This window comes from Bolinopsis microptera, chromosome 12 (genome assembly GCF_026151205.1).
Source record: "Bolinopsis microptera isolate Bmic1 chromosome 12, MBARI_Bmic_1.0, whole genome shotgun sequence".
NCBI classification, from domain to species: Eukaryota; Metazoa; Ctenophora; class Tentaculata; order Lobata; family Bolinopsidae; genus Bolinopsis; species Bolinopsis microptera.
This window is the reverse complement of record NC_087083.1, coordinates 1,574,610-1,587,994: the sequence shown is the minus strand read 5'-3', so window position 1 is coordinate 1,587,994 and position 13,385 is coordinate 1,574,610. Positions and strand designations below refer to the sequence as shown.

General features: G+C 40.4%; 1 protein-coding gene across 5 annotated transcripts in view; it reads left to right on the top strand.

Moving 5' to 3' along the window:
* LOC134824272 (protein sprint-like) overlaps positions 1–7,805 on the top strand; it is a 90,101-nt gene extending 82,296 nt beyond the window's left edge. For 3 of the 5 annotated variants that reach the window (XM_063836066.1, XM_063836072.1, XM_063836071.1), the window contains exons 9-18: positions 483–561; positions 1,354–1,450; positions 2,819–2,952; positions 3,510–3,695; positions 5,210–5,313; positions 5,532–5,723; positions 6,024–6,285; positions 6,477–6,725; positions 6,869–7,065; positions 7,264–7,596. In XM_063836066.1, the coding sequence (XP_063692136.1) occupies positions 483–561; positions 1,354–1,450; positions 2,819–2,952; positions 3,510–3,695; positions 5,210–5,313; positions 5,532–5,723; positions 6,024–6,285; positions 6,477–6,725; positions 6,869–7,065; positions 7,264–7,506 (1,743 nt within the window). In that variant the 3' untranslated portion in view covers positions 7,507–7,596. Of the gene's footprint in view, positions 1–482; positions 562–1,353; positions 1,451–2,818; positions 2,953–3,509; positions 3,696–5,209; positions 5,314–5,531; positions 5,724–6,023; positions 6,286–6,476; positions 6,726–6,868; positions 7,066–7,263 lie in introns of all 5 variants that reach the window. The other 2 variants (XM_063836070.1, XM_063836069.1) reach the window with 2 other exon arrangements.
* Positions 7,806–13,385: the final 5,580 nt, after the last annotated feature.

The following is a 13,385-nucleotide window of genomic DNA, read 5'->3' as shown; positions in this document are numbered from 1 at the left end:
TTTATACATTTATACATTTATACATTTATACATTTGTACATTTGTACATTTATACATTTGTACAATTATACAATTATACATTTGTACATTTGTACATTTATACAATTATACAATTATACATTTGTACATATTTTGTACATTATACATTTTAGTTCGTCCACTAGAAGATATTTCCGTCATACTTATTGCTTCGTGAAAAAGGAGATTTAATTAAGGTCGCTGCCATTTTAAATTTGTTGTGATCACTCCGACAATATCTCTTGGTTTGGGTTTGGTTTATGATACCTTACTCGGGAATATTATGACTGGGATAAAGTGGTGGGTTTTGGAAAATTCCGCCATATTTTTCCCGGTCATTAATTTTCCCAGTCATAAATTAACCCGATATAATATTCCCGGGTAAGGTAACCAATTTTGATTTCGGCTTTGCTACAGTGCTACTCATCAATTAAATATTTTTCTTAACATTAACTTAATTTCAGGTTACATCGAGACCTAAATCAGTACACGTAACTTGCAGTCGAGACAACGGTGTCAACATGAAAGATCTGGAAGGAAATGGTGGGTTTTAATTACTAATTAGTGTAATTAGTGTAGATAGTAATTAGCGGTTAATTAAGCCGATTTGTTTTGGCATGATTGTTGTAATTACTCGTGACATCAACCAGATTGGCAGTGATTTGCATATAATCTGAATTGTATCTGAAACATTGTTTGGATTGCAGTTATTAGACCATTATTCTCCATTGTACTAGAGAACTATTTTAGCATTATATATTGTTCTATAAATTCTTCCATTTGCATTGTCCAGTCATTCTAGAATGACTGGACTCACAAAAGAGCTTACAACTCAAATATAGCATCTCTCTGTTGCCCTTTAATATAGAGCTCGTGATGCAATGCCTGCCACAATGCCTGCCACAATGCCATTACGAGATACAAGTCTCTGATACAAGTCTCTGATACAATTCTCTGATGTCTGTTAATAGGGTCCATTGTGCTATCTGCTTATTGTTAAGTGTCTTCCTGTACATAACTCTGACGTTGTTATGTATCTTTTTATGCAAGATTGAGTTTTTAACAGTCTCGTACGCAAGCAATCCGTTGCTCTTTACTCTTTAGTGTCATAGTTGTTGCTTTGTATCCAGTTTGAATGGACTATTTGATATTTCTACTTTGTAATCGTACGATTGCACTTTAGAGATACACCTATTACGACATTGTTAACAGTTTAGTAAGTTAAAACGAAATATTGTTTAGTTTAATTTAGACTTATTCGCAGTTCTTATGTATTTCACATTGAGTTATTAATGGTTACTAAGAGTTGTTTTTATTAACAATTCTCTTGTTCAGCAAGTGCACCGCCCAAGCCCCCAAAACCAAAGCACTACCGTCACAACTATAACTTTCCCCACGAAAAGGACCTTATCTACATCAACCTCGATAAGGGGTAAGTCTTATCTTTCTCACACTATCAACTTTGATTTATATTCTCAAATTACCTATGTTAAACCTTCAGATAATTTCCTGTGTTTGAGGTTTTAAATTGTCTTATCGTTGACTTGTATTCAACTTCACAAAAATATATTGTTCTCGTGTGAATGTATTGTTAAGTTTGATAAATTACTCAGTAACCATGGTGAATATTTAAACCTTTGTCCGTATCAAATTGTAACACTTACGACGGGTAATCTCATAAAATCCTTATCTAACATTGGTGCATAATTGGTGCCAGACTTACCTTGTGATTCGCTTGAACACTACCTCTTATACGCTTGAACACTATCTCTAATGCACGATCTCACAGTAACCTAGATTAACCCTCCAGTAGACGCCAGACGGGTTGAATTCTCTCCCTTTGTCTTATGCAGGACAGTAAAGACGGATTTAAGTTAACAGATTATTAGAGTGACAGCTTGAAGTATTGAGGTTACTCTGGGTACAAATTGGAAATTATACACGGTTAGCCCTCTCTAATTAACATGACTACAACACTTTAAATACTCAACAAGCAGGGCCTACTAAATCCCCTAAACGGCTAATAATTGCACGTGCAAGAAACATGACGCGCACAAATGAGATCACGTGACGAACCAGGGCTGGTCACGTGACCACTCCTAAAACCACGTGATTACCCTAAACCTACTCGACACCAGCAAGCCACGCTTCTTTCTCATGTAATTAATTTAATACCCTGGTCACGATGCTACATTACTATCTTTGAGCGGAGTAATGTTCGACTCTATTGGCTTACAAATCGTCAGTTTAGAGTTAATAATAATAATATTCCTGTCACGTGCTTTAATTTTGTCTGCCCGAACTTCTGTCAGGTCTTGCTCTCTCTCTCTTTTCTAATCCCTCTGTTACACTTCATGTAAAGTTGCTAATATGAGGTCGGGTGGTTCATTTGCTTGCCAGGATGCTCATTTTGTAGTTATTTGTCAGTCAGTCTAGCTATTTACCTGAGTGTACTGTATTGTACATTTTACTTAGAAAACGTTTGTTCCTCAAAATAATGATCAGTAATTTTCGGAATCCAATTAACATTGTTTAAGTTGTCTAATACCCCCCCCCCCCCCCCCCCCCCCCCCCCTATTTATACCCTTAAATTAACCCACATTAAACTAGGTATACCTGTGTCATTTGTAGTGTGTACTGTATAGTTTGTTTGATTTGAGCTTTCTTTTGCAATTATATCTCTCGATGGTGATCAGTAAGATTCGAACTCCGCTCAATATGTTTAAGTGTTCTATGATTTATAATTATTTATAATATTAATTATTTCTCATTATATCTCTAATAAAGATAATTATATCAGGTGTGATAAGATGATAGAAGTACTGTCGCCGACCCCACAGAACGACCTCAGCGAGGGTAGCAAGAGGACCCGTATCGTACAGTTCACCTACGATTCTAACAATCTCAACTCTGAGAAACATCGCAAACGCCAAGGTACGTGGATTAAGGACTCTTTGTATCCTTTAGATATAAAGATTAAAGGGGTATAGGCTCTATTAAGGGTAGAGGATGTGGTAGAGGCGTTAGTGAGGAAACTACAGTACAGTGGCGTAACTTCGGACCCCGCAGACCCCGCTGTGCGGGGGGGCGCCGTATAAGGGGGCGCAATTTTAGGCCCTTTCACTGAAAAAACGCCTTGTTTGTGTATTTCCCTGTCCAATTTAGCGTTCGGCCGACGCGAAAAAAATATTTGGGGTACCCTTTTTTGCTTCAGGGGGCGCAAAAAGCTGTAGGGGGGGGGCGAGAAAAAAAGTACCCGACCTTTTTTTTTTTTTTTTTAGGGACAACAAATTTTAGGGGGGCGCTTTTCGTCACTGAGCGGGGGGGGGGCGCCAACAAGCAAAGTTTCGCCACTGAATTGTGGTAGAGGCGTTAGTGAGGAAACTACATGTAGATTTAAGTAAAAAAGGTAAAACTCTACTCCCGAGTTCCTACTCAAAGTTGCATTTTCATAATCTACAGAACAATGTATCTAACTCCTAATCCTCCAGGACCAGCAGTGTTCCACGCGCCGCCACCGCCGCCAACCACCGCCTACGACGACGATCAGGAGAACATGCCAGTATTCCTGGCGGCGTCTCCACCTAACGGCCCCGTGTTTATCCCTCCTTCGCCACCTAACTGTCCGCCTTCTACTGACGGGAGTGACGAGGAGTACGAACTAAGCAGCTGCGCTGGTAAATATTTCATATTTAGTTATATATTTAGTTATATTTATCTATATTAATAAATATAAATAATATAATAATAATGTAATAATCATGTCATCATTTATTGATTATTTGATAATGTTTCATGTATTTTGAATTATAAAAGTTTAAATTGTATCCAAACACAAAATAATTAAACATGATCTAAAGAACAGTAATACGGTGTATGAGATCAGATGTGTTATCAGTATTAAGGTATTTGGGTCTGGCAGTTTTAAGATATTTGAGTAGCACTGTAGCAGATATTTTATTAGATAAGATATCTGATAAAAGGGTCAGGTTTCACGCCTTATCAAATTTCCCCCTTTTTTCTGTAGTATCCTCAAAAACCGTATCACTATCTAGAGTTACATGTGTCAAAACAATCTACAGTTTCATCGTGTGTTTGTCATGTTGTGTTTGAATTGCCGTTTACGTATTGCAAGGTTGTTGTCTCGCAAAGAATATCAGGATGATAACGACCCGGTTATCTCGCGGAGCAGGAACTCTGGTATTTCTTTATTATGATCAAATAATTATAGTATAGATATGCCAGAAATTTAAATCTTATCTTATCTATCAGAAATGTATCAGAAACATGACAACAATGTGACTCATTACTAATGTTCCTATCCGGATATTACATCAATATGCCATTTAATTCTTTACACTCTAATGCTTCTAATTCATGCATACTCTAAACGGAACAGTGTACCCGAACTCTAATTTTCTCTATGATATGTGGATGATGACAATATTTTGAGTTTGGTAAGGTATTTTGTGAGGATTCAGTTAGACGTTATGGGTTGTAATGGAATGTTTAAAAGTTATAAAATTCTCTTCAAAAACCTTGCCACCTTTCAGCATGACACCGTGACACGCTATATTTTATTATTTGAATTTGTACCAAGTATATAATAGCTATAATTAGCTTAGTCAAGATTCGGAATTTAACAGCATTGTAAAATATTATTGAAGATATTACGTGGTTTAGTCTATAAAATGTAATATACATAATATTGTAATGTACTTTATTCAGTAAAACCTTGAGCTCTGAAAGTTTAATTACCTAATTAAGCAATCTTTCGACAAAAATGTTTAGTCGGCGTTTACCATTTCAACATTCTCCTGATTCACCAAAAACCACCGAATAATAAAATTTAAACTTTACTCAAATCTTACGTTTTAAGTAACATATAGTGAGTAAATCTGGCTGATAGTTTGATACTTTAACCAAGGAAGTGAATCCTCCATCGGGAATTGTCAAATTTGCTTCCTCAGTGAACCATTTTCAATATAATTTGCGTTTTAATGCAATTATAAAACCAATTGATTATTAAAGTGTGGGATCAAGTAATGGCATAATTCTTAAATTCCACCGATTAGATCATAAAACCCAAATCAACGACAACCGCCTGGTACAAATTCCACCATATATTTTTCAAAACAAACGATTTAAGCTGTTTAAAATGACGCAGATTGTAACCAGGCACCTCTTTCAGGGTCGATGTACAGCAGCAAGAATAGCGTGGATCTCGGATCAGACTCGATACGGCTCCGACCCAACAGAGGACCCCGAGCTTCCGTCATGGACAAGGTTAAATCGGTTAGCTGCTATTTTATTGTAACTGGCACCCCCAGATCCACAGCTGCACAGTGCACGTTTCCACTGATTATAACGCGCTGTCAAAACCGTGAAACATACCTGTTATGAAAACAATTGCTGTATTCCTCGGTCGCTGAAATTAGGATTCCCCAAAAGATTATTTCCATATCATCCCTTTATTATCTTGTATCTGTTTCCTAACACACTTCCTCTCTCAGGTCAGATCAAGAGTATTCAAACTGGACCGACCAGGTCGACAATCCGTCAGAGCTAAACTATGTCAGAAACTCTCCCCTCACGTTTTACGTCTCACTGACTCACAAGACTTTACTTTCGCTGCAAGGGTCAACACGTTCGTCACGTTTGTGAAGCAGCAGCACCAGAAAGTTCCTGATAGACTCCTTAGCCAGGTAATTAGATAATAATTAACTGGTAATTAACTGGTTATTGGTTTGTAATAGGTTACATAATTGACTATGATGCTGTTTCAAGTGTTGGGAGTGTACCAATTATAGGGTGTAAGCGTGGTGTCGCAAATTGTCCTTTTCTTGTCCGGATCAGTGGATCAAGTAGGGAATGGTATTAACGAGTAGATATTCTGTCAAAGCCCTCATGGTAATATCTGTAAGTTTCAGTCGATTACTTTATCGCCTAATTAATTACTCTGTTATCTAATTAACCACACAATTAACCACCTAATAAACCTTCAGATCAGAGAGTTCATGTGCACGATAAAACACGAGCTCCTCTCGTACCGATCAGACGTAGTAGAAGACATGGTGTGTAGAGCCCAGAGAAAAGGGGGGCCTCCCACCAAACTGAACGATGTTCTAGAAGGAATCCTGGTTAAAGCGGTGATCTGGCCTCTCAGATCCTACATTAGCAAGGTGCTGCATGAGCATGATGAGCAGGAGGCTGAGAAGCTGAAGAATTCCATGACTGTGGCTCTTTCTAAACCTCACGAGGAACTCGGTTAGTGCTTTAGTTTTTACCTTTAGTGCTAACAATAAGTATATTCCCCTTATTAGGACTGATATTTCGACTGAATGTGTAATCTAAGTCTTGTCATATTTCTCACGTTAACCCCTCCTTCAATACCCCGCTTTTGCCAACCTCCTACCCCTCACTTTACTCCCTCGCATCTCAACTAACACTGCCTACAGGTATCAACAAGGACCTATTCTGTGGGGAGGAAATGGACTGGAGTGTACCTGTCCAATGTCTCCAAGACATGCCAAACCACTACAGTCCAATCAAGAAACTAGAGAGATTACTGGCCAGTGTTAATTCTATCTACACTATCGTTAGAGATCAGAATCTGGAGCACACGGGGGTGCCTCATACCATGGGGGCTGATGAGTTTCTACCTTTGTTTATCTACGTTCTGGCGCTCAGCGGTCTCCATACTGCTGGTATGTTTGCTTGTTATGTTGCAACTTTATTACATGATAAAACTAATGGTATTGGTGGTACATAACATCAATATCTATATATCGCTTACATGATTCACATTTACTGATACTTTAACCCATGTCTAACAGCCCCCTTTCTTCAGGACAGGAGGTAATGTACATGCAGTACCTGCTGGACCCCCCTCTCCTGATCGGAGAACCAGGATACTATCTCACCACCCTCGCATCCTCCATAATCCTTCTCAAGTCTCTCAACTTCGATAAGCCTCAGCATATTCTACCTACTGTGGGACATCTCCAGTCCATGTTACAGATCCACTTTACTGACCCTGACATGGAGGTTTGTGCTGTAGTTTGTGTTATAGTTGAACTATAGTTCCTCTCATTTTCTTATTTCATGGTCTTGTATATAAGATATAATTAACAATTTTAACCGTTTGGTTCAAATCTCCTTCTCTTAAGCCACCCATATTTAACATCATTTTAACATTATATTAACACTATTTTAACATTATCTTAACACTCCCATCCTCTCCAGGAGATCGCGTACAAGACCCTGCCAATCTGTCAAAACACCACAACATCAGACCTCCTCGCCACCCTCTCCACCAAGTTCCGGCTAGACCACATCGACAATTACGGACTATTCAAAGTAGAGGACGGAAGGGAGACTCTGCTGTCATCAGCGGAATGTCCGCAGTTTATCAAGAACGAGTGGTTTGTGGAGAGTTTGGAGAGGGATATCAACTCTTATTTTACTTTCCATAGGATCAACCGGTGATGTTAGGTGTTGGACCCGGTGATAGACGGTGATAATGACAGCTGTGATGTGGTTTTAAGCTTGAAGCTGGTGATAGAGTTGTTCTTTTAACCTGTGATATTGGTGATGTTTTACCCGGTTATATTTGGATCTGGAGGATAAGCTGTGTATTCTTCAAATGTGTTTTTCTGAATTGTGTTCTGGAGGAATTACTGAAAATGAACGACTCAACGAACGTTTCCTCAAAAAGGAATGCTTCAGTCGGAATAGTAACTTTGTTGATGGTCACAGATTGGTATGTTGAGATTTGTACTGACATTGAGAAATAACTATAGGAATTATGTGATATTTATTTGATAGGGGTCGTTCACATATTACGTAATCAGTTGAGGGGGGGTTTCCGAAATATGTGTAGAACTGATTACGGAGGGGAGGGGGGTAAAAATGTTCAAAAAAATGATTACGTAATATGTGAACGACCCCATATGAGGAGTTATTTGAAATTCAAATAGATTATTAAGAAATCAGTAAAGTTTTATAAATTGATAGGCGTAATGTTAATGTTTGTATTACTAAAGATTGAAAATAAACTTGACAGATTCTCCTTTTCATTAACAAAAACACATTATTCGATTCATCTATTTTACCCTAAAAACTGCCGTATCCTCAACTTAATTATCTACTGTTTGGGTGTCTATAAAAAGATATAAGATCAAGATAAATTATATGATAACCTTAAATGAGCCAAGAAATTGCCGTATCCTCGCTCATTTTATGGAGCGTACAAGAAATGAGTTTTGAAATAATCTCGGTTTTGTATTATTTTGAATCCAACGCATTGTACTTGGAATTTTTAATGACAATGTACAATATCTATAGCTTTATGTTTACATTTTATTTCATCGTCAATGAAAAGAACTGCTTTTATTTTGTCCTATATTGACCTCAATTTTGCAAATGTAAGTTTGTCCCACTATGCAGGACTCAATTTTAAGATTTCGTTGCGAGGTAGTTATTTTGGAGTGGAGAACTGGGAAAGGGGACAAAACTTTCCTTCTTGTTGATAGATTTCAGTATCTCTAAACGATAGTCCATGAAGTGACTTGGCAAATTACCCAATTCCCCTCCGGTGAAAAACATTGAAACTGCGTCTGATCCCTTCTCAACCCCAGATATTGAGTAAATTGAGTGCATGTCATGGTCATCTGTCATTGGTCTGTTCCGTGTACACTTTCTGGTTCAATTCTCATAAAACTAATTGTGGATCCAATTGTTCGACATGTTGATGATAATATTGAATATTGCCATGTTCTGATGTTCACTCCGTCGGCCTCAGCAACAAAAACATTAGACACAAGTCATCTGCTGAAGAGATTTGATAGAGATCGCCCTCCCTTCACTTTTTACTGGGCGGCGCTCAGCAACAAGAACATTAGACACAAGTCATCTGCTGAAGAGATTTGATAGAGATCGCCTCCCTTCACTTTTTACTGGGCGGCGCTCAGCAACAAGAACATTAGACACAAGTCATCTGCTGAAGAGATTTGATAGAGATCGCCTCCCTTCACTTTTTACTGGGCGGCGCTCAGCAACAAGAACATTAGACACAAGTCATCTTCTGCTGAAGAGATTTGATAGAGATCGCCTCCCTTCACTTTTTACTGGGCGGCGCTCAGCAACAAGAACATTAGACACAAGTCATCTGCTGAAGAGATTTGATAGAGATCGCCTCCCTTCACTTTTTACTGGGCGGCGCTCAGTAACAAGAACATTAGACACAAGTCATCTGCTGAAGAGATTTGATAGAGATCGCCTCCCTTCACTTTTTACTGGGCGGCGCTCAGCAACAAGAACATTAGACACAAGTCATCTGCTGAAGAGATTTGATAGAGATCGCCTCCCTTCACTTTTTACTGGGCGGCGCTCAGCAACAAGAACATTAGACACAAGTCATCTGCTGAAGAGATTTGATAGAGATCGCCTCCCTTCACTTTTTACTGGGCGGCGCTCAGCAACAAGAACATTAGACACAAGTCATCTGCTGAAGGGATTTGATAGAGATCGCCTCCCTTCACTTTTTACTGGGCGGCGCTCAGCAACAAGAACATTAGACACAAGTCATCTGCTGAAGAGATTTGATAGAGATCGCCTCCCTTCACTTTTTACTGGGCGGCGCTCAGTAACAAGAACATTAGACACAAGTCATCTGCTGAAGAGATTTGATAGAGATCGCCTCCCTTCACTTTTTACTGGGCGGCGCTCAGCAACAAGAACATTAGACACAAGTCATCTGCTGAAGAGATTTGATAGAGATCGCCTCCCTTCACTTTTTACTGGGCGGCGCTCAGCAACAAGAACATTAGACACAAGTCATCTGCTGAAGGGATTTGATAGAGATCGCCTCCCTTCACTTTTTACTGGGCGGCGCTCAGCAACAAGAACATTAGACACAAGTCATCTGCTGAAGAGATTTGATAGAGATCGCCTCCCTTCACTTTTTACTGGGCGGCGCTCAGCAACAAGAACATTAGACACAAGTCATCTGCTGAAGAGATTTGATAGAGATCGCCTCCCTTCACTTTTTACCGGGCGGCGCTCAGCAACAAGAACATTAGACACAAGTCATCTGCTGAAGAGATTTGATAGAGATCGCCTCCCTTCACTTTTTACTGGGCGGCGCTCAGCAACAAGAACATTAGACACAAGTCATCTGCTGAAGAGATTTGATAGAGATCGCCTCCCTTCACTTTTTACTGGGCGGCGCTCAGCAACAAGAACATTAGACACAAGTCATCTGCTGAAGGGATTTGATAGAGATCGCCTCCCTTCACTTTTTACTGGGCGGCGCTCAGCAACAAGAACATTAGACACAAGTCATCTGCTGAAGAGATTTGATAGAGATCGCCTCCCTTCACTTTTTACTGGGCGGCGCTCAGCAACAAGAACATTAGACACAAGTCATCTGCTGAAGAGATTTGATAGAGATCGCCTCCCTTCACTTTTTACTGGGCGGCGCTCAGCAACAAGAACATTAGACACAAGTCATCTGCTGAAGAGATTTGATAGAGATCGCCTCCCTTCACTTTTTACTGGGCGGCGCTCAGCAACAAGAACATTAGACACAAGTCATCTGCTGAAGGGATTTGATAGAGATCGCCTCCCTTCACTTTTTACTGGGCGGCGCTCAGCAACAAGAACATTAGACACAAGTCATCTGCTGAAGAGATTTGATAGAGATCGCCTCCCTTCACTTTTTACTGGGCGGCGCTCAGCAACAAGAACATTAGACACAAGTCATCTGCTGAAGAGATTTGATTGAGATCGCCTCCCTTCACTTTTTACTGGGCGGCGCTCAGCAACAAGAACATTAGACACAAGTCATCTGCTGAAGAGATTTGATAGAGATCGCCTCCCTTCACTTTTTACTGGGCGGCGCTCAGCAACAAGAACATTAGACACAAGTCATCTGCTGAAGAGATTTGATAGAGATCGCCTCCCTTCACTTTTTACTGGGCGGCGCTCAGCAACAAGAACATTAGACACAAGTCATCTGCTGAAGGGATTTGATAGAGATCGCCTCCCTTCACTTTTTACTGGGCGGCGCTCAGCAACAAGAACATTAGACACAAGTCATCTGCTGAAGGGATTTGATAGAGATCGCCTCCCTTCACTTTTTACTGGGCGGCGCTCAGCAACAAGAACATTAGACACAAGTCATCTGCTGAAGAGATTTGATAGAGATCGCCTCCCTTCACTTTTTACTGGGCGGCGCTCAGCAACAAGAACATTAGACACAAGTCATCTGCTGAAGGATTTGATAGAGATCGCCTCCCTTCACTTTTTACTGGGCGGCGCTCAGCAACAAGAACATTAGACACAAGTCATCTGCTGAAGGATTTGATAGAGATCGCCTCCCTTCACTTTTTACTGGGCGGCGCTCAGCAACAAGAACATTAGACACAAGTCATCTGCTGAAGGATTTGATAGAGATCGCCTCCCTTCACTTTTTACTGGGCGGCGCTCAGCAACAAGAACATTAGACACAAGTCATCTGCTGAAGAGATTTGATAGAGATCCTCCCTTCACTTTTTACTGGGCGGCGCTCAGCAACAAGAACATTAGACACAAGTCATCTGCTGAAGAGATTTGATAGAGATCGCCTCCCTTCACTTTTTACTGGGCGGCGCTCAGCAACAAGAACATTAGACACAAGTCATCTGCTGAAGGATTTGATAGAGATCGCCTCCCTTCACTTTTTACTGGGCGGCGCTCAGCAACAAGAACATTAGACACAAGTCATCTGCTGAAGGATTTGATAGAGATCGCCTCCCTTCACTTTTTACTGGGCGGCGCTCAGCAACAAGAACATTAGACACAAGTCATCTGCTGAAGAGATTTGATAGAGATCGCCTCCCTTCACTTTTTACTGGGCGGCGCTCAGCACTCAGCAACAAGAACATTAGACACAAGTCATCTGCTGAAGGATTTGATAGAGATCGCCTCCCTTCACTTTTTACTGGGCGGCGCTCAGCAACAAGAACATTAGACACAAGTCATCTGCTGAAGAGATTTGATAGAGATCGCCTCCCTTCACTTTTTACTGGGCGGCGCTCAGTAACAAGAACATTAGACACAAGTCATCTGCTGAAGAGATTTGATAGAGATCCTCCCTTCACTTTTTACTGGGCGGCGCTCAGCACTCAGGATGATAATTAATCACTCTACACTCGACTGTCACGTGACTTTTTTAACACGTCCTCAAGGTGGCTCTGAAGGCATAATGACTATTCGAAACCCTAACCATCTAATGAGTGATCTAATCTGATCCTTGATTGACCATGTCAATCCGTCGAGATCGTTGCTCTGCGAAGCAGAGCAACGATCGAATGCTAGTTTGCGCGGCGCGTCGAAGCGGCGAAGTCCTCCAAATCTGATCCCAATCCTTATAAACTGAAGCATAATATGCTAAAACCCTAGGCCTATAAGTATATAGGCCTAGGGCCTATATATAACCCTAACGAGAAATTATACCAACTTCCTTACATGGTCATATCTTGTAGGTTTATAACCTACCAAGACGAGCGCCGAGTTGGACTCGTCGACGGTCTTGTATTTGTAACAAATATTTGAAACAAATATTTTACGAGTATCACCCGTTAAGATCATATCACGTGATCGAGACAGTTTTTCGCCGATATATCGCTAGTGGCAAGGGAGGGGAGCATATTAACCCTATGTCATGTTAATTGTTGGAGGACTTCGCCGCTTCGACGCGCCGCGCGAACTAGCATTCTTGCTAGCATCGTCGTTCTTCTAGCATCGATCTCGACGGATTGACATCGTCAATCAAGTTGATTGTCATGTTGGGTGATTCGGAATCAGTGTTCAAAAATACATCGAATCAGGTAAATTTTAACGGTCAGGGGCCCTTTTAGAAAAATCTCAAAGATCGACTATATAGTGATTTAGCACGCTCGTCAGCTCAGCCTGTCATTCCGCTGCATCTTTATTATTATCTATACGTCTATCAACATTATAGCCTGAGGTCCCAGGTAATCTACTTTAAAATCTTGATGAACTGTATTTTGCAGAATATCTTGTATACTTTTAACGGGTGATACTCGTAAAATATTTGTTCCATACCGTATACGAGTCCAACTCGGCGCGCGTCCTGGTAGGTTGTAAACCTACAAGTATACTTTGGTTTTTATATTAAGTACAACAATTATTTTATATTTATAATTTGACCAAAACCCATAATCATGGGTAGATCAAAGTGGACCGCTGCCAGTGTCTCTCTTTCCCAAACAAAAGGAAATGATATTAATTTGAATAACCGTCCGCAAATGCAAAATGATACTGTAGGTTTACAACCTACCAGGACGCGCGCCGAGTTGGAC